The sequence below is a fragment of the Alnus glutinosa genome, chromosome 14, assembly GCF_958979055.1.
Source record: "Alnus glutinosa chromosome 14, dhAlnGlut1.1, whole genome shotgun sequence".
Taxonomy (NCBI): Eukaryota; Viridiplantae; Streptophyta; class Magnoliopsida; order Fagales; family Betulaceae; genus Alnus; species Alnus glutinosa.
This window is the reverse complement of record NC_084899.1, coordinates 5,623,747-5,646,422: the sequence shown is the minus strand read 5'-3', so window position 1 is coordinate 5,646,422 and position 22,676 is coordinate 5,623,747. Positions and strand designations below refer to the sequence as shown.

Genomic DNA, 22,676 nt, shown 5'->3' with positions numbered 1-22,676 from the left:
CATAATATAAATATTATATTAATTATAATCGCCTTCAAAAGAAGTTATACGGTTAGCGGTTAACGGTTATAATCGGTTAATGATTAACGGTTATAAGCGGTTATAACTCCTTCCGTTTGCACAGGCCTAGGAAAGATGATTCAATTGCACAATATATATACACATACAAAACAAAATTTTATATGTATATATATATGCTAAAAGAATATCAGTTAATAACTTCATTTCTTTGTTTACCTACAGTTTATGTTAATAATAAATTATCCTTAAAAATGTTTCATGCATGTAACATATGCTATACTAGAATAAAATGTTTTTTTTTTCCTTGGTAAATTTATTAGATTAGTAGAATGAAATCTGCTCCATCTTGAGTAGAATAAAATATGTAGTCACCTAAAGTAGTGTCAATCTTTAGAGTCATTATTGTGTCAATAATGGCCGAAGAAAATGTGGAATCCATGAATAGGGCCATAGGGGCATGTGGAATAATGGCAGGCCATTATCTCCGAATAAGCCAAAGTAGCACCAATGCACCATATTCCTATAAGAATTAAAAAGAAAAAAGATATCATTTTCAAATGTCTTTAAAAAGCTTAACACATATATTCTCCTACAGCATTTTCTGAATATAATTTAATATCAATACATCTTTTCGTCTTCAACCCTCTTTTTATTACACAAATTCCTGAAAAATTACACGAAATCAAATAAAACATTTTAGTAAAATATATTTCTTTTCTCAGACGGCCTATAATTTTGTTTTCTGTTTTCAAAACTACCATCTCACTTTTTTTAAAAAAATTGTGAGTAAATAGTTAAAGACAAAATATATTTTTTAAAACACATTTTTCAAGTGTAGATCTCACAAAAAATAAATTTTAACTTTATATCACATTAAAATATTATTTAAATCTTTTTTTTTTTTTTTTTTGAAAATTTACTATTCGATTCAATCAAAAGTCAAAAGGAAATAATTGCATGGTTCAAAAAGTAATGGATACGCTTGACTCTGAAAAGAGATTTATGCTATCATTCAAGCATAATAAAGTTTGTTCCATGAGTCACGAAACAAATTTTATTGGGCTCCTTTGGCAATTGTTTTTATTTTTGCTATTTATTATTTGATTGTGATGTAATATAAAAATAAAAATTATTTTATGTATTCAGTTATTTATTAATACTTTTTACTTTTTTATTAAAAAATAAAAAGCTGCCTTAAAAATCTTTGCTGGCGAAATCCATATCCCAGATTTGCTTCTTAAAGGCTTAGAGCATTTCTAGTAGCCTCGTCAAAATAGTTTTTTAATTATTTTGGTGGGTCAATTTGATAAAAACACTAAAAAATCACTCACAGCAACCTCACCATTTTAACTAAAAGTTTTGATGATTGAAATTACTCACCAATTCTAATGAGTAATATTCACTCATTAATTTTGTTTCACATTTCTCTCTCACATGATCATCACACTTTTTTTTATTTTTTCTTTCATTTTTTTCTCTCATCTCTCATTTCTCTTACACGATAATGTCCTTATTTCATGGACATAAATGATTATTTGTAAAAGATTAAATAGAAAAAGAATAAAAAAAAAATGAAAAAATATTATTTAAATAGAATAGACGAATAGTGATATAAATAATTAAAATGGTGAGGTTGCAAAAAAATTTAAAAAAAAGTAGCTAATCAGAATATAAAAAATTAATTTTTAATTACTTTAATGAGTAAAATTTAACAGGCTACGAAAAGTCAAATCCCACCCACCCGCAACAAGTTGGCTGTACTTTAGAATCATATTTCCAGTATTCCAAAGCTCAGAAAAAAAAAAAAGGAAATTATATTTACAGTAAACACATCTCCATCGTCGATTCATCTCCGACCTCGTCACACATTCCCTGCAACTCGGCTGCGAAAATCTCTCACCAACAGGGACAAGAATGGAAAACACACTGATTCAACCACTAATCGCGGCGTTAATCTCGTCCTTAATCGCAATCAGAGCTTACAGAAGAAAATCCCTCGACCTTTCCGGAGCTCTTGCCGGCTTCGTCGTTATGACCATCCACATTGCTTTCGGATACAGGTTCGTCTCTACTCTGCTTTTTCAATTTGCTTTATTTGGACTCTGTTTGGATGCTGAGAAAACGCGGGAAAACGAAAGAAAACGATTGATTGAGTGTTTGTGTTTGTGTTTTTGTTTAGGTATGGAGCTATGCTGCTTGTGTTCTTTTACACTTCGTCTAAGCTCACGAAGGTGGGCGAGGAGAAAAAGCGACGAGTCGATGCTGATTTCAAGGAAGGTGGACAAAGAAATTGGTACGTATCTCTGTTTTGCTGTTTCTTACGGAATTCAATTGAAAGTTCTTCGTGTTTTTCACTTCGTTTATTTCAGATATGTTTTATTAGATACTGTTTCAATTGTTGGGGGATGTGGGATAATGACATCTGAGGCTCAAAATTGGCACATGCTGGTCCTTTCTTCAGAAAGAAATTGAAAATATATATATATATTTGTTAGAGTTGAGTTTGACAGCTCATATTGTTATTGATTTTTGATTATGTTATTCTTTGAAACCTTTTGTAAAATGTATATATATCTTTTGTGATTTCATGTAAAGCAAACAGGTATTTTGCATAACAGGATCCTCATAATATTCCCTAATATTATCATAGAGGAATGCTAGAGCTTATTCTAGTGTTCTTCTAGTGTCAATCTAGAAGGATATAAATGTAATAAAAAAATTAAAAAATTGCATACATGTCATTTAGAAGGACATAGATGTAATTTTTTTTTATTACATTTATGTTATTCCAGATGGACACTAGAAGAGCACTAGAAGGAATTCTAGCATTCCTCATTATCATATGATTGCAATATCTCTGTTATCAGAAACTATTATGTAATAATTGCATGTTTGCAATCTTTTTAATATTAGGTGATTCTCCCATAATTATATTATGTAATAAGTTCATTTCTAAAATAATCTACAATCTCTATAAAAGGATGTAGATGTCGTATGGCTAATCAAGAAGAGTAATGCTATATACCATCATTTTATCCTCATTTTATGCCCTCAAAGTTGATGTGGCTTTTAAAATCACCATTGGATTTGTGATAGAGTCATTTGTGATTTTGAAAATCACATCAACTTTAGGGAGATAAAATGATGGTAGATAGCATTACTCAGTCAGGAATGAAAAACATAAATTTCTTCTAAATTATGAACTTCTTCCTTAAACCCCAAGACCTTCCTTGAATTCTTAAAAACTTTTAAATTATAAACTTGTTTCTTAAAAACTCTATTTTTACAAAACTGCCTAGTCTCGGTCAATTGAGCATTGATCGAGGCTCTCGGGAAGTTTCTGTCCCGAGCTCGGTCGATCGAGCATAGTACTTTGTTGACTGAAGGGGTTATGGCAACGTTTCCAATTTTCAAAAGCACCACAAACCTCCACCTTTTCACTCCGAATAGTACTTAACATCATCTACTACATATATACTATGAAAACAACCTTTTAAAATCATCAAAATCTCTTAACAAATCCCTAGTTTTAATAATAAAAAAAATTCAAATATCTATACAAACACTTCCATTACTATCACAATATTGCCGGTATAACCATAGCATATTAAATACCATTATTTATGGATAGGGCAAGAGTTTATACCTTCCAAGTTTTTGCTCATTGAGCACCTCCTTCCTTTTTGCGTTAGAACCTCACTGCTGCACTAAGGCTCGTCACCTCATAAACTCTCTTAGCTGTTTTGGAGAGAAAAGAAAACAAACGCAAGTTTTCTTTCAAAGTTTTGGTCTTTAAATAGTCCTCCAAAGTCGCTGTAGACCGAGCTCGGTTGATCGAGAGATACCATTTCAGCCACCAATTTTCTGCCATGAGTTCGGTCAATCGAAGCTTGGTCTCGGTTGACCGAGACATCATGACTTCTAGTTCAGGTTGAGTTTGATAGGGTCATATCAGCTATTTCTGGCATAGCTTAGTTGATTGAGGTATCTTCTCGGTTGATTGAGCTTTGATTTTTCCCGCAAAAAATCTGGGCTTGACATATGTCCTTTTTCTCAGTCGATCGAGCTTGGCTCTCGGTCGGCCTAGCTTGTGCAGTTAGCCCTAAATTTTGTGCTTTTGACTTCCTTTTTTTCATTATGTTTCGTTGTATCACTCTCGGGTCCTTCTGTATTTTATATTATCGTGGTCCTTGCTGTGCATTTTACGCATTTATTTGAAGTTCTTAATATTTATAGTGCACATCTTTATTCCTGGGCATTACAAGGGTCATGTGCCGTGCGTGAAGGTGTTGTAAATTGGGAGAAGAATGGGAGTGTTTGACTGCACGTTTAAGTTCCTCCAGGTTTTATTTCTTACTCTTATTCCAGTTCAAGGATAATCTTATTTTGGTTTAGGAATTACATTATATTGGTTTGGGGTGTTAGAATTGGAACTGTTTGGTTATGGGATTAAGGTAGTTCTTATCCCAGTTTCATTGTAATCTAGGGATATCTTATTTTTTGTAAGGGCAACCAAAAAAAAGGAAGAAAAAAAAAGGTAGAAAAGAAAAGAAGAGGAAGGTTTTATTCCCTAGTAGCAAATCAAACTTAGGGGAATAAACCATGGCTTCTAGTAGCAATTGTTGCCAATAGGAGGAGGTTTCATTCGAGTCGGGGTTTGATTTGAAGTTTTTCAAGCAACTAAAAAGACTTATTGATGATTCCATCAACCAAGCCCTTGACCGCTGGGAGCAAAGTTATGGGTCAATCAAAAATCAAGCTTCACCGGAAGTACAATCACGAGGAGATCAGGAATACGGAGTTTCACGTATAAGGATGGAAGCTTCTAGATTTGGTTCTTTTAAGCTTGAAAATGTTGATGTTGAGGATTGGCAAAAATTCGGCAAACATCAACAGTTGGGGAATACCAAAGTCGTTTTGAGCAGCCATCTAATCTCACTCATAACTGGACGTGAAGACAGTTCATAAAGACATTTATTGAGGGTCTTTGCTCGGACATTCGGCGTGAAGTTAAGACCTACAGATCTTGACCCATGACAACTATCATTTCATTTGCAAGGAGGGAGGAGGAGAAACTCACAAGGAAAACCGCCAAACAGTAAAAGTGGTAGAGTTTTTGGGCTTGTTCTTGGGCTTTGGGTTTGTAAGTGCTCCTTGTATACTGCCTGTGTACTGGGACGCTTTTTGCTTTTTTAATAAAATTGCTTACTTATAAAAAAAAAACAGTAAAAGTGGTAGATAAACCAACAAGAAGCTAAAATAGTTCGCCTTCTACCCTAACTTGCAAAACTTCTACCATGCAAGAGGAGTCAATGGTGGCAAAGGCAAAAGTTTCAGAGTTGGAGTTCTTTCTATCATAATTTTTAGATATGTCCAAAATTGATAATTGTTCTGATACTAAGGAGACAATATATCCCACGTTGTATGAGGAGGATAAATCATTATCCTTAGTGAGTGCGGGGGACACAATGGATAAAGAACTAGTTGAGATATTGTTTCTACAATCTGATGAAGAAGCAAGTTATGATCAAGTGTGGCAAGGCTTTATTGGAAGGGAATTGATTCTACAAAGTCAAACGACTGCAGAGAGGTGTTTGCTCCAAATTCTAAGGCTCGATATGGTGGATAATGTTAATTTAGAATTCTCCTATAGTTTCCCTGGTAAAAGGAGTACTTTTAAAAAATCAATTCTTCTTCCACTTTCATTGCGCACCATTCATGAGCCATTACCTTTAACGAGGACATGGTGTCCACCATGGGATTGAGGATGGGATTGGAGATAGGTTTCATTAATAATCAACCTTGAGGACAAGGTTGTTTTGAAGGGTGGGGGATGATAGGATCCTCGTAATATTCCATGATATTGTCATAATAATTGCATATGATTGCAATATCTCTATTATTAGGAAACATTATGTAATAATTGCATGATTGCAATCTTTTTAATATTAGGTGGTTCTCCCATAATTATGTAATAAGTTCATTTCTAAAATAAGCTACAATCTGTGCTGTAAAAGGATGTAGATGTCGTATGGCTAATCAGGAATGAAAAACATCAATTGCTTTATGCAATATTTGGAGGTTGATCCCCTCGAAGTGATTAGTTTTTTTTTTTTTTTTTTTTTGATAAGACCTCGAAGTGATTAGTTGGAGGTCCAATCCCCTTGAGCGGTTGATTTATCTCCTTTTCCTTTTAATTTTGATTTTCAACCGATAGTAACCCTTGGGTTTTTATCATTGTATTTCATGGATAGGATGCTACATGTAATAGAATGCCTATTAGATAAAATTAATGAGAAAATCTTTAAATTGCTTCCACCCAATTATGTCAATTTCAATAATGTATTGAAGCACCAACAAACTCTTGAATTCACTCGCTAAGAACTTCGCACATTGCTGTTAAATGGACTTTTTCTAGTTCTTTCTAATCCCTCAACTCAGGGATACCATTAAGATGTAAATGAATTGACTAGCATGTATATTGTTAAATTACCAGTTATTTCAAAAGCTTAAGCTGATGAAAAAGAGTTTTTAATCATTTAAATTAATATCCTAATATTTCCTCATGTGTTGGCTCAAACTCGCCCTCAACAAGTGAGGTTCCAGATAAAATATTTAATTGAAAGGGGGTAAAATATGGAGTTAAGGTTTGAACTTAAGACTTTTGCTCTAATACCATATTAAATCAGCAGCTATTCCAAAAGTTTAAGATGATAAGAAATAATAGATTTAATCATTTAAATTAATGTTCTAATATTTATTCTAGTCATACTAGGTTGGATGTGGGAGATGGTGTCACCCATTGACTATTTATTATTTGATTGACTAATCCTTTATATTGGAATGGTTGAAGGGTCAAATGTTTTGGCAATTCCTCACGGGGGGATGAATCAAGATAATTTTGAATCAATGTTAGATTTTGGTATGATCTGTGGTGTGGGGACAAGGCTCTTAAAGAAGCATTTCCAGACTCCCAAGGCATTGCCCCTGTACAGGATGCTTCAATAGCGACTCTCTTGGAGTATTTTGGTGACTCATTTCAGTGGAACGTAAACCTTTCTAGAGCAGCGCATGATTGGGAGGTGGATGTATTTGCCTCATTCTTCAATTTGTTGTACTCAGTTAGAGTGAAACAAGATGATGTATACAAGCTTTGGTGGTCTCCCTCTAAAAAAGGGTTGTTTGATGTTAGCTCCTACTATAGTGTCCTTGCTGGTAATGATGTCACTCATTTCCCTTGGAAGAGTATTTGGAAAACGAAGGTTCCTTTGAGGGAGGCCTTTTTCGCATGGTCGGTGGCTCTAGGAAAGATCCTTACTGGGGACGATCTCAGGAAGCGGCATGCTAGTGTGATTGACAGGTGTTGTATGGGCAAGAGGAATAGGGAGTCCGTAGATCATCTTCTCCATTGTGAGGTCACTTGCACCTTATGGAATGCATTTTTTCAGTCGTTTTGGGTTGTCTTGGGTGATGCCTAGTAGTGTTGTTGACTTGTTTGCTTGTTGGTGGACAGGTGGGAAAACTTGGATTGTTTTGTGGAAAATGATATATTCTTGTCTCTTGTGGTGTCTTCGGAGGAAAAGAAATAACACAAGTTTTGAGGGCCGTGAGAGATCGTCAGCGGAGCTGGAGTCTTTTTTCCTTTTTACTCTTTTTACTTGGACAACTACATTTGTAGCTCCTTGTGAGCTTAGTTTTCATAATTTTCTTGTTTTTGTCTCTCCTCCTACCTAGGTGTTTTCTTTTGTATATGACAATTCGCTTTTAGCTTTTAATGGCAATTCGATTACTTATCCAAAAACTTAATATTCTAACATATATGACTATGTATAATTGCGGGATGGCAAATACTAAATTGCTGGTGCTTTTCTTGATAGGCTGTTCTCCTGGTTCTTCTTTTCAGGATACAAGTTCTGTTCAATAGTGGGATTGCCACAGTTTTGGTTGTGGTTATGTGGATATTGACGGGGTGGCAGGACAAGTGTTTGGACTCAAAAGAGTCAACTCTTATTACCTCACTCATTGGAGGCATTATTGGTCACTATTCCTGCTGCAATGGAGACACTTGGTCTTCTGAGCTTGGGATACTTAGTGATGCACAACCACGACTAATCACAACCTTCAAGGTGAGTCTTTCTTCAAAATATTATGTCTATTAGTCCTTCTGTTGTTGTGGCATTCTCTGTCCCATTTCGGTGCGCTTACACAGTTTCTGGTACCTGTAGTTTAGATATCTGTTAGGAGCACTAACCTAGAATTGTCTGCTCTGGCTACCAAATGCAACAATTAGAGCTAGGACGTAGCTTTATCTAGTTTTGTTCATGCCTCTTATGCAATTTAGGTTTTGGCCTCATTCCATTATTTTTACCTGCACAACTTGATCTGGTTAGAGGCACTTTGTTTATAGAAGATTCACTTCTCCCAATTTGTTAAGCATTGCACTTTTGCTTGCAGTTTTTGGCTGTATTGTGAGCCAAAAATAACCTACATCACATGTTTCTAAAAAATTATCTTGTCTATGATATGATGAAGATAATTTTTCCTCCACATCTCTCTCTCTCTCTCTCTCTCTCTCTCGCTCTCTGTCTCTCTCCTCCCATATAATTTTCTGTTTACTTATTAATTATTTATTTGTTTGAAGCAATCCCTTCATCCCGTATCTCAAGTTTCAAGCCCCAACGATGAAAGTATATTTGCTATACACTATAAGGAGTGGCTTATGCTTTTGTGATATGTCATGTCCTTAATTATCATGCAGACTAAAGGAAAATGAATTGCCTCTTAAATATTTAAAGACTATGGATGCTAATTCTATACTTGTCAGCCTGTTCGAAGGGGTACGAATGGTGGTGTAACACTAGCAGGACTATTAGCAGCTGCAGCTGCTGGCAGTGTTATGGGACTAACTTTTGTTGTCTTTGGATTTTTCACAACAAAATGCACATATGATGTAGCTTTAAAGCAGCTATTGGTAATACCTCTTTCCGCTCTGGCGGGACTATGTGGAAGTCTCATAGATTCTCTCTTGGGGGCAACACTGCAATTCAGTGGATTCTGCACTGTTCGCAACAAGGTATGTATTTCTGGTATGAAAAATGATACACATATATCCCTTATATATCTTTATATAACCAAGTTTCAAATCTATTATTGAAATTGTGGGACCCAATGTGGGTCTCTTAAATCCAATGGTGAATTTGAAAAGGAGATGTATTTATATCATTTCTCTTTTAATATTTGGCACAATTGCATTATATAAGTGCTTGTGACCTGAATCTGATCAGTTAATTCTTGGGAATTTTGAACCTCTGCATAGCAATTCCTTATTGTTAATTGCAGGTAGTTGGAAAACCAGGGCCAACGGTGAAAAAGATTTCAGGTGTTAGCATTCTTGACAACAATGGTGTGAATCTCGTGTCAATATTGCTGACCGCAGTGCTGACTTCCATTGCCTGCAGGAGTATTTTCTAAAACCATCTATACAACTGAATGATTTTGTTAGTTGCATTGGCAGAATTGAGAGTTACATGTACCAACTGTGGCATAATATATCCTTTGGAGAGCCCCCTTGAATCTGCCCAAAACTTTTGTGAGGTGGTTAGTGGCTTTAGGATAAATGACTGGGCTTGATAGATATTAGATGAATGATAATACTTGGGGATCTCTTGTTTTTTTTTTTTTGAAGGGAACTTGTAATTTCATTACTCATCAAACAAAATAAGTTCAAAATGTACAAGTCCCGACAGACATGTCAGGTAAGACTCGAACCAAACATGGTTTTGCTATTGAGAAACAGCAAACTTAGTCAGAGTGTGGGCCACCTTGCTTCCATCTCGTCTAACATGCCTAATATCCCAAACCCGAAAATCCAGTAGAAGTCTTCGAGCATCCTCTAATAAGTTGCCATATCTTCCATCACCATCTCCAGGACGTCCCAAACCTGAGACAATCTCAAGAGCGTCTCCCTCCACAATCACAGATTGCAAACCCAAGAAATGTCCAAATTCAATAGCTTGTCTTGCACCATAGGCTTCAGCAATAGATGGGTCCGAGATATATTGCTGAACAGAGCTCATCGAAGCGACCACCTTACCCATAGAATCACGGGCAACAATCCCCACCCCTATCAACTTCTTCGTGCGATCCAGAGCGGAATCCCAATTAATATTAACAGTATGAATAGGCGGTGGTGACCACTGAACAAGCGAAGAAGACGGAACTGGCAGGGCACCCATAAGGTCTGGATCGATAGTTTGCCGATAATCCTCAAGAGCTTCTTTTGCGCTTTTCAACGAACAGTTGGGGGATACAATCACACCTTCGAAAACAATCGATTTCGTCTAAACCAGATGCGTTGGGCAACCATGGCTATCAATTCTAAATCTGCCTTCTCCAGTCTAGAGCTCAATTCCCCAAATAAGGTCAGAAAATCGTCCTCCATGATATTACATTTCTGTATTCGAGAGGGACACTCGGTCCAAACTGCCCGAGTAGCATCACAGCTCCAAATGGCATGGGTGGTGGATTCGGCATGCCTCCCACACATGGGACAGAACGGGTCTTCTACAATATGACGCTTGCACAATTTTTCCTTAGTGGGTAGAATATTGTTAAATGCCCGCCAGAGAAATAATTGGACAGTCCGTGGGATTTGGAGCTGCCATACAGGCTTCCAGATAGGAGTTATTGAGGACAAACCCGAACAGCTACCTAGGCTCCGATCTCGGCGTTCCATTTCTAGATGATAGGCACTACGGACAGTGAACTGCCCAATAGTGGTACTAGCCCATATCAACCTGTCCTTCATCACCCGAGGACTGATAGCAATGTTGCAGATGTGTTCAACCAACTCGATTGGAAAGGATTGCTTAATAAGAGGTATGTTCCACCAATTTGTTTCGAAATTGATAAGATCACATACTCTAGCATTTGGATGGATACCCTGCAATGGTACCTGTATTTTATGGGATTAAGTTGTTGGAATCCATTTGTCTCCCCTTATTCCGACTTTCGATCCATCACCAATTTGCCATGATAAACCATCTTCTAAAAGAGGTTTTGCAGACCAGATACTTCTCCAGGCATAGCTAGGTCGAGAACCTAGAGAAGAGCTCAAAAACTCGCCCTCCGGATAATACTTTTCACGAAGAATCTTTGTTGCCAATGTTTATGGAAACTTTGTCAATCTCCAGACCTGCTTTGCAAGAAGGGTAGTGTTGAAACTAAGCAAATCACGGTATCCCAAACCTCCAGCCAGCTTGTGTCTCCCCAAACCGCTCCAAGCCATCCAATGAATCTTAGTTTGTGCTTCCTTATGCCCCCACCACATCTTTCCCATCATTGAATTGATTTCACGACACAAGGTCTTCGGGAGGCGAAAGACACTCATAGTATTAGTAGGAATCGCTTGAATAACAGATTTTAGAAGAATTTCCTTCCCAGCATTGGATAAGAATTTCTCTTTCCATCTGTTTATATGCTTCCAAATTCGATCTTTGATTCCATTGAAGGTAGAGACTTGAGATCTCCCTATAAGAGCTGGGAGACCAAGATACTTTTCATACTTAGATGTGGAACTGACACCCGTTCTTTGTACTATGCTAGCACTCACCTCTGTTCGGGTGTTGTTGCTAAAAAATAGGGTCGTTTTCTCCTTGTTAAGCTGCTGCCCCGAAGCCTCCTCATATTGACCTAGCAGCATGTGAATGTGCCCCCATTCCCTCAAGTTAGCATAGCAGAAAAGAAGGCTATCGTCTGCAAAGAGGAGATGATGAATTCTGGTGCCCCCTTTAGACATAGGAATTCCCGTGATAGCCCCTTCCATCGAGGACCGCTGCAACATGGAATTCAAAACCTCCGCACAGAGGATAAAAAGATAAGGTGAGAGAGGATCACCTTGACGAATAACATGTGTTGGAACAATGTTGCCATGGGGCTGCCCATTGATAAGAATAGAATAAGTGACTGTCCGAATACAAGACATAATGAGATGGATCCAACTTCGGGCAAAACCGAGCTTCTTATAATAGATTCCAAGAAATCCCATTCAAGCCAGTCATAGGCCTTGTTCATATCGAGCTTCATTGCCATAAATCCCTCCTTCCCCTTCAATCGAGTATCCATTGTGTGAAGGGTTTCAAAAGCCACCAAGATGTTATCTGTTCTTAAGCGCCTCGGGATAAAAGCGCTTTGTTCCGGGGACATAATATGAGGCAGCACGAGTTTAAGCCGATTTGCAAGCACCTTGGAGACAATCTTGTATAACACGTTACATAGGCTCATAGGTCGATATTCGGTCACCCGAGTAGGGGTAGCAACCTTAGGAATTAAGCAAACATTGGTGGCATTGATGGCAGCATCAAAGGACCCTTCATTTAGAACATGTAAGACTGCTCTAGTGACATTCGGGCCCACAACTCCCCATGATTTTTGATAAAAACCGGCTGAGTACCCATCAGGTCCTAGCGATTTGAGAGGATGCATTTGGAAAAGGGCAAACCGAACCTCCTCCTCAATATAAGGCCGAATCAGCTTGCTGTTCATATCTGTGGATACTCGGGGTTCCAAATTGTCTAAACAAGCAGTAATTCCCGTGGGTCGTTGAGAAGAAAACAACATTTCATAAAACTCAACAAATTGTTTGCTAACTTCTTTTTTTGCCCTCCAAACCCGACCAGTTGCATTAGTCACACTTCGGATAGAATTTGTCTTTCGGTGCTGATTTGCCCATGAATGGAAAAACTGTGTATTTATGTCCCCGTGTGCATACCAGTTTTGCTTCGCGCGTTGCTTCCACCGCATATCCTCTCTCTCTAAGATTTCAGAAATCTCAGATTGTAAAAGTCTAATGGCTGCATCAAGTCCCGGGATTGGACTTGCTTTGAAGATCAAGGAGCTGTTTCTTCTTCCGCTTTAAAGTATCCTACGGCTGCCCAAACTTTTTTCTACTCCACCGGTTAAGGGTTTGTTGGCAATTAGAGAGATATTGCTACACTTTCTGTATAGGCTCCATCCCACTAGTATCAGTGTCCCATACTTCTTGAACCAACCCATTATACTCGTTATCCTTCTGCCATGCAGCTTCAAACTTGAAACCCCGTCAATAAGAAGAACGCTCTTCCAGATGCTCTGAGAAAGAGACAAGAATTGGATTATGATCCGAAGAGCACGCTGCAAGAATTGTTACTGAAGCGACCGGGAATAAAGTGCACCATTCACGGTTGGCCACAGCTCGATCCAATCTCTCCCGAGTATAAGAAGCATCAGTGCGGCAATTACACCAAGTAAAACGGGAGCCTATAAAACCCAAATCACATAATTCACAGTCCTCCAATGCTTGCCTAAACCCTTCCATCTGTGATGCTCGCCGGATCGCTGCCCCAAACTTCTCATTTTGCTCCAAAATCTCATTAAAGTCTCCTGCGCAGAGCCAAGGCGGTGGTTGAAGATGTTTTAGATGGTTGAGCAGCTCCCACGATTCTTCCCTTCGAGCACTCGCTGGCTAACCATAGAAACCTATGAACTTCCATTGTGCTAGCCCCTCATTATCTTTCACCACCGCATTAATATGGAAACGGGAATAATTATATATATCCAGCATTGGAGGATCCTGCCATAGTAGCGCAAGTCCTCCGCTTCTACCCATCGGTTCAACTATAAACATACTAGCGAATCAAAGACGACTTCGTACACGATCCATATAAGTTTTTGAACACAATGTCTCTATAAGAAACACAATGCTAAGCCTCTTCTCTTTCACCATCTGGTGAAGGGCCTGAATTGTCCAAAGTTTGCCAATCCCTCGGCAGTTCCAGCTTAATAGAATCATTGCGGCAGACGGGGCTGTGAACCAGTCTCCGCCATTGCCTTAACTTTCTTTTGGGCAGACCCCAAATCCGCCCTTGACTTTCCAGTACCTGTTTTCCTCTTTCCAGCAACAGAAGCGGAATAAGGAGAACCTGGAGAAGTCCTCCGAGCTTGTTTCTTACATTAGCAAAGAGAGGGAGTGGTCAAAACAGGTTGGGCAGCCACTGGCTGGGAAAACAGTAGGCCCCCCGTTCCTGATTGCAACAACGAAGCCTCCACATTGACACCATGGCCAACCATGGGTAAACTGGAAGTATTACCCAGCTTGGCTGAGACAAAGCTATCTGTCAGTGATGCATCACTTCTCCCCCCTTCTGATACTATGGGTGGTGCTGGGGACAGCTCCGGGGATACCACACCAAGAAAAGATAATGGCACCATCACATAGCCCACAGGCCCTGGCTGAACCACACGCACCGTCTGGGACATGTGGGCATGACAGTTAGGAGAAAATGGTAGAGATTCTTGCGGTTCTTGAGGAGTAGGCGAGTAGGAGGACACGTCCTGCTCATACGTGTGAGGTCCTATCCTACAGAACCAGTCCCAACCAAAGTTAGTTGGGGGGGGGGGGTTATTTCCACATTCTGAATTCCTGCTACATCATCTGAAAAACCACCCGAACATACGCCAGGTGGCATCACCCTCGTTACCCTTGCTTCCCCTAAAAGCGGATGTGTAGGATTTTGCATAGGCACGTTGCCCTGAATTGCCTTCATGCATGAGAGTAGTTACCTTGGATATGTAACCGCTCTCCCATTGATCAGCCACCCCCGCCGAATCCTGCATGCCGGCGTCGTTACAGGCCTCCATTAGGGAAGGTCGTTCCTGTGAACCAGAAACCTGGAAGCTAGGGGAAGCTGGGCAGTTAACTGCTTCGCCGGTTCTGCTAGAATTGTTCCTCAAAAGCTACTCAGACCTCCTAGACACGATCATTCCACCTCCTACCCAGAGCTGGCCGTCGACTCGAAAAGGAGGCTCAGAGCCATGTGCCAAACTGTACGCGAGAGCTAGCCCCCTGCGTTGAAAGACCCCGCCCACCCCATGGCGAATCATACCACATTGGAATCAGAACGTGGGCAGCCTCTCGTATTGAAATGCTATCCAAGTATTTTCACCATTAACATTTAAGAGCCTACCTCGCACAAATGGTTTAGAGATGTCCAAGCTGACACGCACTCGGAGATACTCCCCCCAACCAACACCGTCTTCATCCGTCTCAACCTCCTCCACCTGTCCAACAGTATAGAATTTAAGAATATTTTGTATAATGCTGCCTACCTTTTTGTAGTGCAGTAGCTTGAATATATATAGAACAATCTGAGAGAATACAAGTATACATCAACTAGGACTGTACCACACAGCCGTGTACTCTAGAGACTAAAGTAGTATAATTTAAACACATCACTCTTCTGATAAGATAGAAGAGATCTAACTTATATCTATCTCTAACTCTATCACAAACTAACTCTACATCTTTAGAAGAGTCCTCAGTTGAAGAGTTGTTTGTGCTAATACGCCCCCTCAAACTCAACGTTGTAGGCAACCGAACGTTGAGGTTGGTCTTGAGAATGAGGAATCGGGTTGCAGCCAAAGGCTTTGTGAGAATGTCGGCAAGCTGGTCTTTGCCAGAGATAAACTGAACATTAAGAGCTTGGGAGGCAACCATGTCCCGTACAAAATGATAGTCAATTTCTATATGCTTAGTGCGAGCATGATAGATAGGATTTAACGTGAGATACGTAGCTCCAATGTTATCACAATACAAAACTGGTGGTCGGGAAGATTGTACACCAAGATCACCAAGAGGAGTCTGAATCCATGTTATCTCGGCTGAAGCATTAGCAAGGGCTTTATATTCGGATTTAGTGCTTGAGCGAGATACCGTTGGTTGCTTCTTTGAACTCCATGAGAGGATATTTTTGCCGAGAAGAACACAATAACCAGAAGTGGAACGTCGATCATCCGGACAGCCAGCCCAGTCAGAGTCCGAGTAGGCTGTGAGCTGCCGTGAAGAATTCTTGTGAATGCAAAAGGTATGATCAATTGTAGACTTCAAATAGCGCAGGATGCGTTTGACTGCAGACCAGTGAGAATCCCTTGGATCTTGCATGAACTGTGAGACTTTGTTGACCGCAAAAGCAATATTAGGTCGAGTAAGAGATAAATACTGAAGAGAGCCGACTGTGCTACGGTATAGAGTAGTATCCGTAATTGTCGAACCATCAAATCGACTAAGAGTTGTAGAGGCGGACATTGGAGTAGAGACAGGCTTGACAAGAAGCATATTTGTCTTGGTGAGAATATCATGAATGTAGCGCTGTTGAGAAAGATGTAAACCATCATTATGCCAAGTAGCTTCAACTCCCAATAAGTAATGTAGAGGTCCAAGGTCTTTGAGAGCAAAGGAGGAGTGTAGAGCACTTATAAGTTGAGAAATAGCTGCTGTGTTGGAACCGGTGATGATGATATCGTCTACATAGATAAGCACAAAAATGATAATACCATTTGCTTTGTAAGTGAACAATGAAGAGTCAGCCTTGGAGCTTTGGAATTTGAGTTCAAGAAGTTTAGCACTGAGGCGCGAAAACCATGCACGTGGGGCTTGTTTTAAGCCATATAAGGCCTTGTGCAGCTTGCAAACTGCCGTGGGATAAGATGGATGCTGAAAACCGGGTGGCTGAGTCATATAAACAATTTCTTGAAGAAGACCATGTAGAAATGCATTGCTAACATCAACTTGATGTATTGCCCAACCTGCAGAGACAGCAAGTGCTAATACAGTTCTAATAGTTATAGGTTTAACTACAGGGCTATATGTTTCAGCAAAATCAATTCCAAGTTGTTGATGAAAACCGTTTGCCACGAGACGTGTCTTGTACCTTTCAATTGTCCCATTTGCCTTTCTTTTAATTTTGAACACCTATTTGCAGCCAACTATATTCATGTTTGGAGAAGGGGAGACAAGAGACCAAGTTCCATTCTTAAGTAGAGCATCAAATTCCTCATTCATTGCGGTACGCCATTCTGCATGTTTCCTTGCTTGAGTGAAGCAAGTAGGTTCAACTTCATGTAGTGCTAGGGAGGCCGTGAGAGCCTTAGGAGTGGGATACTTGATTCGACCATCCGTAAGGATCGAAGGTTTGAAAATATTATTTTGAGATCTTGTGGTCATGGCATGAACACGGGGAGGATGTGATGGCTTGGAATCAATGGGAGAGTTTAAGGGTATTAGAGCTTGGATATTGTCAATATTTGGGGAATTTGAGGTATTTGGAGACAACTCTAAGGAATGATTGTGAGGAGCTTCATTATGATGATGGGAAGCGGGAAGAGGTGATGGAGGAATCAAAGGAATAGACACAATTGGAGGCTCAGGTGGAGTTGAGGAGGAGATGATAGGAGTGGAAATTTTGAAGGGAAAATTAATTTCATTGAACACAACATGGCGAGCAATATAGACTTTACCAGATGGAATATGAAGACATTTGTACCCTTGGTGATTTTTACTATAACCAATGAAGACACATGAGGTGGATCGAAAGACAAGTTTGTTGGAATTATAAGGACGAAGGAAGGGCCAACATTCACATCCAAATATTTTGAGAAATTTATAATCGGGTGATATGTTGAACAGGCATTCATAGGGAGATTTGTGATGTGTGACTTTGGATGGAAGCCTGTTAATGAGATAGGTGGCAGTTTCAAAGGCGGAGTCCCATAGGGAAAAAGGAACAGCTGCAGTGGCGAGGAGGGAGAGTCCAGTCTCAACAATGTGTCGATGTTTGCGTTCCACAGAGCCCATTTGATGATGGGTGTAGGGGCAGCTGAGACGGTAGGAAACTCCCATAGAATTTAGAGAAGTTCGAAGAGGTTTGAATTCACCACCATTGTCACTTTGGACCGAGATAATTTTAGTACCAAAATAGGTTTCAACAAGTTTTTTGAACCGAAGAAAAGTAGGACAAACAGCAGATTTTGATTCAAGAGGATATAACCATGTGTATTTGCTAAAATCATCGATAATACTTAAATAAAAACGATTGTTATTTACAGAGGTTTATGGAGCTGGGCCCCATACATCAAGAAATAACAATTGTAAAGGAATGCTGGAAATAGAAGGAGTGCTACTAAAATGAAGACGATGGCTTTTTCCCTGCTGACATGGAGAGCAGATGGAAGAGAGCTTGGAGGAGGTCACGGGCAATTTATTTGACTTGATAACTTGACTAGTGATAGGAGACGCGGGATGGCCCAATCGAAGATGCCATTGGTCCAAAGAAACTTTTTCACCAATGAAAGCAACAGGAGACTTGGAGGAAACTTGATAGGTGGGCCATGGATAAAGTCCGGACTTACTCGGGCCTTGGAGGAGGAGCTTGCGAGATAGAAGGTCCTTAACACAGAAATAAGACGGATGGAACTCAATAAAAACCTGGTTATCACGAGTGAATTGATTGACAGAAATCAAATTCTTTTGTATTTGAGGAACATGAAATAGAGAAAGTAATTTGAAAGCAGTTGAAGGTGTAGGTAAAATGCCATGACTAGAATGTAAAATTTTCAAACCTTGACCATTGCCCACTCGAATTTGATTAGGTCCAGTGTAGTTGTTGGCCTGTAAATTGAGGTTGGAGAGGTCATTGGTGAGGTGAACATTTGCACCAGTATCAGAGTACCATTGAGAGTCTGGAGCAGAATTAGCAGATGTCAAATTGGCATTCAGAGGAGCAGAATCAGCCGAGTAGTCTTGATCAAAGCGGTACCAGCATGAAGTAGCGGTATGACCCTGTTTTTGACAAACTTGGCAAGTGGGACGCTGTGAGGAGAATTGTTGAGGAGGTCCTCGGCCACGGCCACGGCCTCGACCTCTGCCGCGTGAAAAATTGTTGCGGTTGCCACGGGTGTTCCTTTGAGATGGAGTAGTCTGGCGTTGTGCAGTATTGGCAATTGATATATTGACATCCACAGCAGACTTATGGAGGTCTAAACGCAGCTCAAAGGATAGGAGATAACCATATAAATCATTTAAGGATATGGAATCTTGCCTTGTGGTCACAGATGTGACTAGAGGATCATACTCGTCACCGAGCCCAGCAAGGATGTGAGTGATCAGTTCGGAAGCCTCAATGGGCTTGCCAATTGCCGCAAGAAGGTGAGATAAACCTTGCGCCTTTTGGAAGTAGGCTGAGATGGGTTGGTCGCCTTTCTTGAGGGTCGCCAATTGCAGTTTGATCTGCATAATTCTTAATTGTGATTGAGTGGAGAAAAGAGTCTCCAAGGTGAGCCAAACTTCACGTGAAGTGGAGAGACCGATGACGTGCGGCAGTGCTTCAACGGATAGCGTGGAGATAATTGCACTAAAGATCATCCAATCTTGATGATACCAGGCTTGATAGCCGGGGTTGGCAACCAGTAGACTAGACGTTGGGTTGGCCACGAGCTGGGGAGGTCGGGGATTTGTCCCATCGACATAACCATAGAGGTTTTGTCCCTCAAGAAAGGGGACCATCAGAAACTGCCAGAGGAGGTAGTTGTCCTGACTGAGCTTCTGAGATACATGATGATGAACATTCTGAATAGCCGGTGGTGCGGGAGAGACAGTGGAGTTGGAAACCGGGGGGGAAGTTTGGGTACTATCCTCAGAACCGGAATTTACTGGAGTAGCCATAGACGTGGGTCTTTAAATTGGCTCTGATACCATATAGAATTTAAGAATATTTTGTATAATGCTGCCTACCTTTCTGTAGTGCAGTAGCTTGAATATATATAGAACAATCTGAGAGAATACAAGTATACATCAACTAGGACTGTACCACACAGCCGTGTACTCTAGAGACTAAAGTAGTATAATTTAAACACATCACTCTCCTGATAAGATAGAAGAGATCTAACTTATATCTATCTCTAACTCTATCACAAACTAACTCTAGATAGAAGAGATCTAACTCTATCTTTAGAATCACAAACTAACTCTACATCTTTAGAAGAGTCCTCAGGTGAAGAGTTGTTTGTTCTAATAAACAGAACTACCGATTTGAACTCCCATGATTTTGCTCATGCACGCTAGAGGAAGGTTGAACATACGAACCCAAAAAAAGACCTTATAGAAGTCCATTTGGGCAGATGCTACATTTTCATGGAAATCTTCAACAGAAAACAAATGCCCTTCAAATACCCACAGTCACCCTTCTAGAACTCTGGACTTATCCCATACATGCTCAAACTCCATAAGAAACAAGTTGTCCCCTAGATTCTTGAAAACCATTGTTCCAGAAGGCCTACACCCCCGGATCAACGTAGATTTTATAGTATCTTTTCCAATAATACGATCAGTCAACAACTTGCCCACCAGGCAGGATTTACCACCGTCATCAATGGTGGTCAACCCTTGAGTAGGCACCTCCACCGTTAAGCTCTCCTTTGCGGACATCGAGAAATTCCTCCAAAGGTTCGTAAGATCCTCTGCCATCTTAGCCCGTAACATAATCTTGTCTCCAGAAATGAAACACCCCGAGACAAATAACGAAAAAGCAACTTCTCAGATCCAAAAGGATGAGAAAAAACTACTTCCGATCTCACTTCTCAATCCCAAGAGATGAGAAAAATCAACTTCCACCTCCAAAGTTCAGAGAGAAACTCTAGAGAGAAAACCGTGTCTTTACCACTCAACAAGTTGGGGATCTCTTGTTATTCACAGTTGAATGTTTGCTACTTTATTCACTCAAATAGCAAGTCATAAAAACAAGCATGAGTAATGATATATACTACACACCCCTATTTTACTGGGCTGATGAGACAATCCTTAAAAATTTTTTATTTTTTTTTATTTTTATTTTTATTTTTTAAAGGAACAAGAGGGGACTTGCATTTAACTCTTCCAAGCTATTAACGGCCCAATAATAATAGTAAAATATCTGTCAAGCTACTTGATGTATTTGCAGATTATTTTCGAATAATTGCATGCATTACTGCATTGTATGATATAAAGGAGAGAGTAAAACTGCAGTCTAAAATGGTGCTAATCAAGTTACATTAATTCATTGTGTTTTTATATCTATGTTTCACGTCTCTGTTAATTCCCCATTATTCTTCCTATGTCGTGTTATGGGCCTGGATATTGAATAATGAATATGTGAATAGGAATACTAGCTAGTTTTGGCAATTGAAGGAGCCAATTTCCTCCTCTTTAACTTTAGCACAGGGCTCTTGGTTTATGAATAATCTGATAATCTCATTGCTAATCTTACTGAGTATTTAATACATTTAAAGAAATAATTGCTAGCCATGACTCAATAACTGTCTATCCGCTGCTTCACTACTAATCACAAACTTGGCCCATGACCTCATTTACAACTGACCTTATTGGAACATGTATCATAGAGGACACCTGTTTTTAGGGAATTAAATACAGAAAGGGAATTTACTAAATAACTGAGACATCATTCCACATGTCCTTTATTCCGTGATTTAAGCTTGTTTGTCTCGAGGGAGGTAAGTCTTTTCTTCTAGTGCAACCCTAGGCGCATTAGGCGCATAACACGTCGTGATCTCTCTTTTCCCACCCATGTCTCTTAACTTTTGGCCTTTTTCAATATCATAATTCTCTTCCCACCCGGTTCGGAATGAAGCATCGATAAATAACAAAATTTGAACATAGAGAAAAGTAACAACTATAATACCTAAGGATAAAAATAAATAAATAAATAATAATAATAACAAAGAATACTTAATTATACGAACCAAGTGTAAAGGAAGCCTTTCTCTTCCTGGTGTCTCCGGACATGATCGATGTGCGACACCACTTGGGAACCCGGCGGTGCATACGTTTCTCCCTTCTTCCTTCTCTCACCAGAGTATGTTTTCAGGGACACAACACGTACTAATGCAAGAAATGGCTAGTGTTTCTCATTCCTCTGAGTTTTATGGCCTTTGATGAGTGAGTCTACTGCTTGGGAGTTTGTTAGGTCCACGTTCAACTATCGTATACACGTGTATGTCCTATTAATTTCTCAGCATTCACAACTCTATCACCAATTTTACACCCTTTTTTCCCCCCGACCGTAATAAATTTTTTGCTTATTCTTTTTAGGATGGGGATTCCTATAATTTTCTGTCCGGAATTTGCTTAGAAATAAGAGAGGGGCCCGAATCGGAGCTCTCAACTTTATCATTTAATGGAAGTAATAGTTACATGTAAATAAAGCTCATTGGGACAACGCAGGTCACATCATAGTTTTCCTTGTACTCCACACTGTAAAACTACCCCTTTTCCTTTTGTTGATGTAAACGGAGAGAGATGAATTGATTATTGGGTTGGTACAAAAGTTAGCAACGTAAGAATAATGTAAAACTGACCAATTTATTGGTACTGCCGGAAAAATAACAGACAGAAAAGCAGATTTCACTGTCCACCGATGAGCATGCCCAAATGATAGTAGATCGATCACATATGCCAATTTTATGTCCTATATATATATATATATATATATATATATATAAATGAAGAAATAAGTCCCTTTTTGTTTTTTGTTTTTTGTTTTCCACCCCGATTGTAATAATAAGAGAAGATAATCGGTTTAACTAAGAACATCAATAGCAGAGAAAAAGTAAGCAACACTCATAGTAGCATAAACAGCAGCATAATGCGAGAAAAATTAGAACAATTAAAAGAGGAATAATTAGTATAAAAAATTAAACAAGTAATTAGATAAATTCTTCCACAAGAAAATAAGATGGCATAAATGTGCTGTTGCTTGCAGCTTCTTTGGTTGTGTTTGGGTGCTTTTTTC

General features: G+C 39.4%; 1 protein-coding gene and 1 non-coding gene across 2 annotated transcripts; one reads left to right on the top strand and one right to left on the bottom strand.

The window, feature by feature from the left end:
* The first annotated feature begins 1,783 nt into the window (after window positions 1-1,783).
* On the top strand, window positions 1,784-9,684 carry LOC133857615 (protein PGR). The gene is made up of 5 exons (XM_062292885.1): window positions 1,784-2,081; window positions 2,201-2,314; window positions 7,925-8,147; window positions 8,846-9,094; window positions 9,361-9,684. The coding sequence occupies exons 1-5, from the start codon at window positions 1,936-1,938 to the stop codon at window positions 9,490-9,492; spliced, it is 864 nt and encodes a 287-aa protein (XP_062148869.1). The 5' UTR covers window positions 1,784-1,935; the 3' UTR covers window positions 9,493-9,684.
* A 9,195-nt stretch (window positions 9,685-18,879) lies between these two features.
* LOC133858194 (small nucleolar RNA Z247) lies at window positions 18,880-19,018 on the bottom strand. Its single transcript, XR_009898472.1, has one exon. It is a non-coding gene; the product is annotated as a small nucleolar RNA Z247 (small nucleolar RNA).
* Window positions 19,019-22,676: the final 3,658 nt, after the last annotated feature.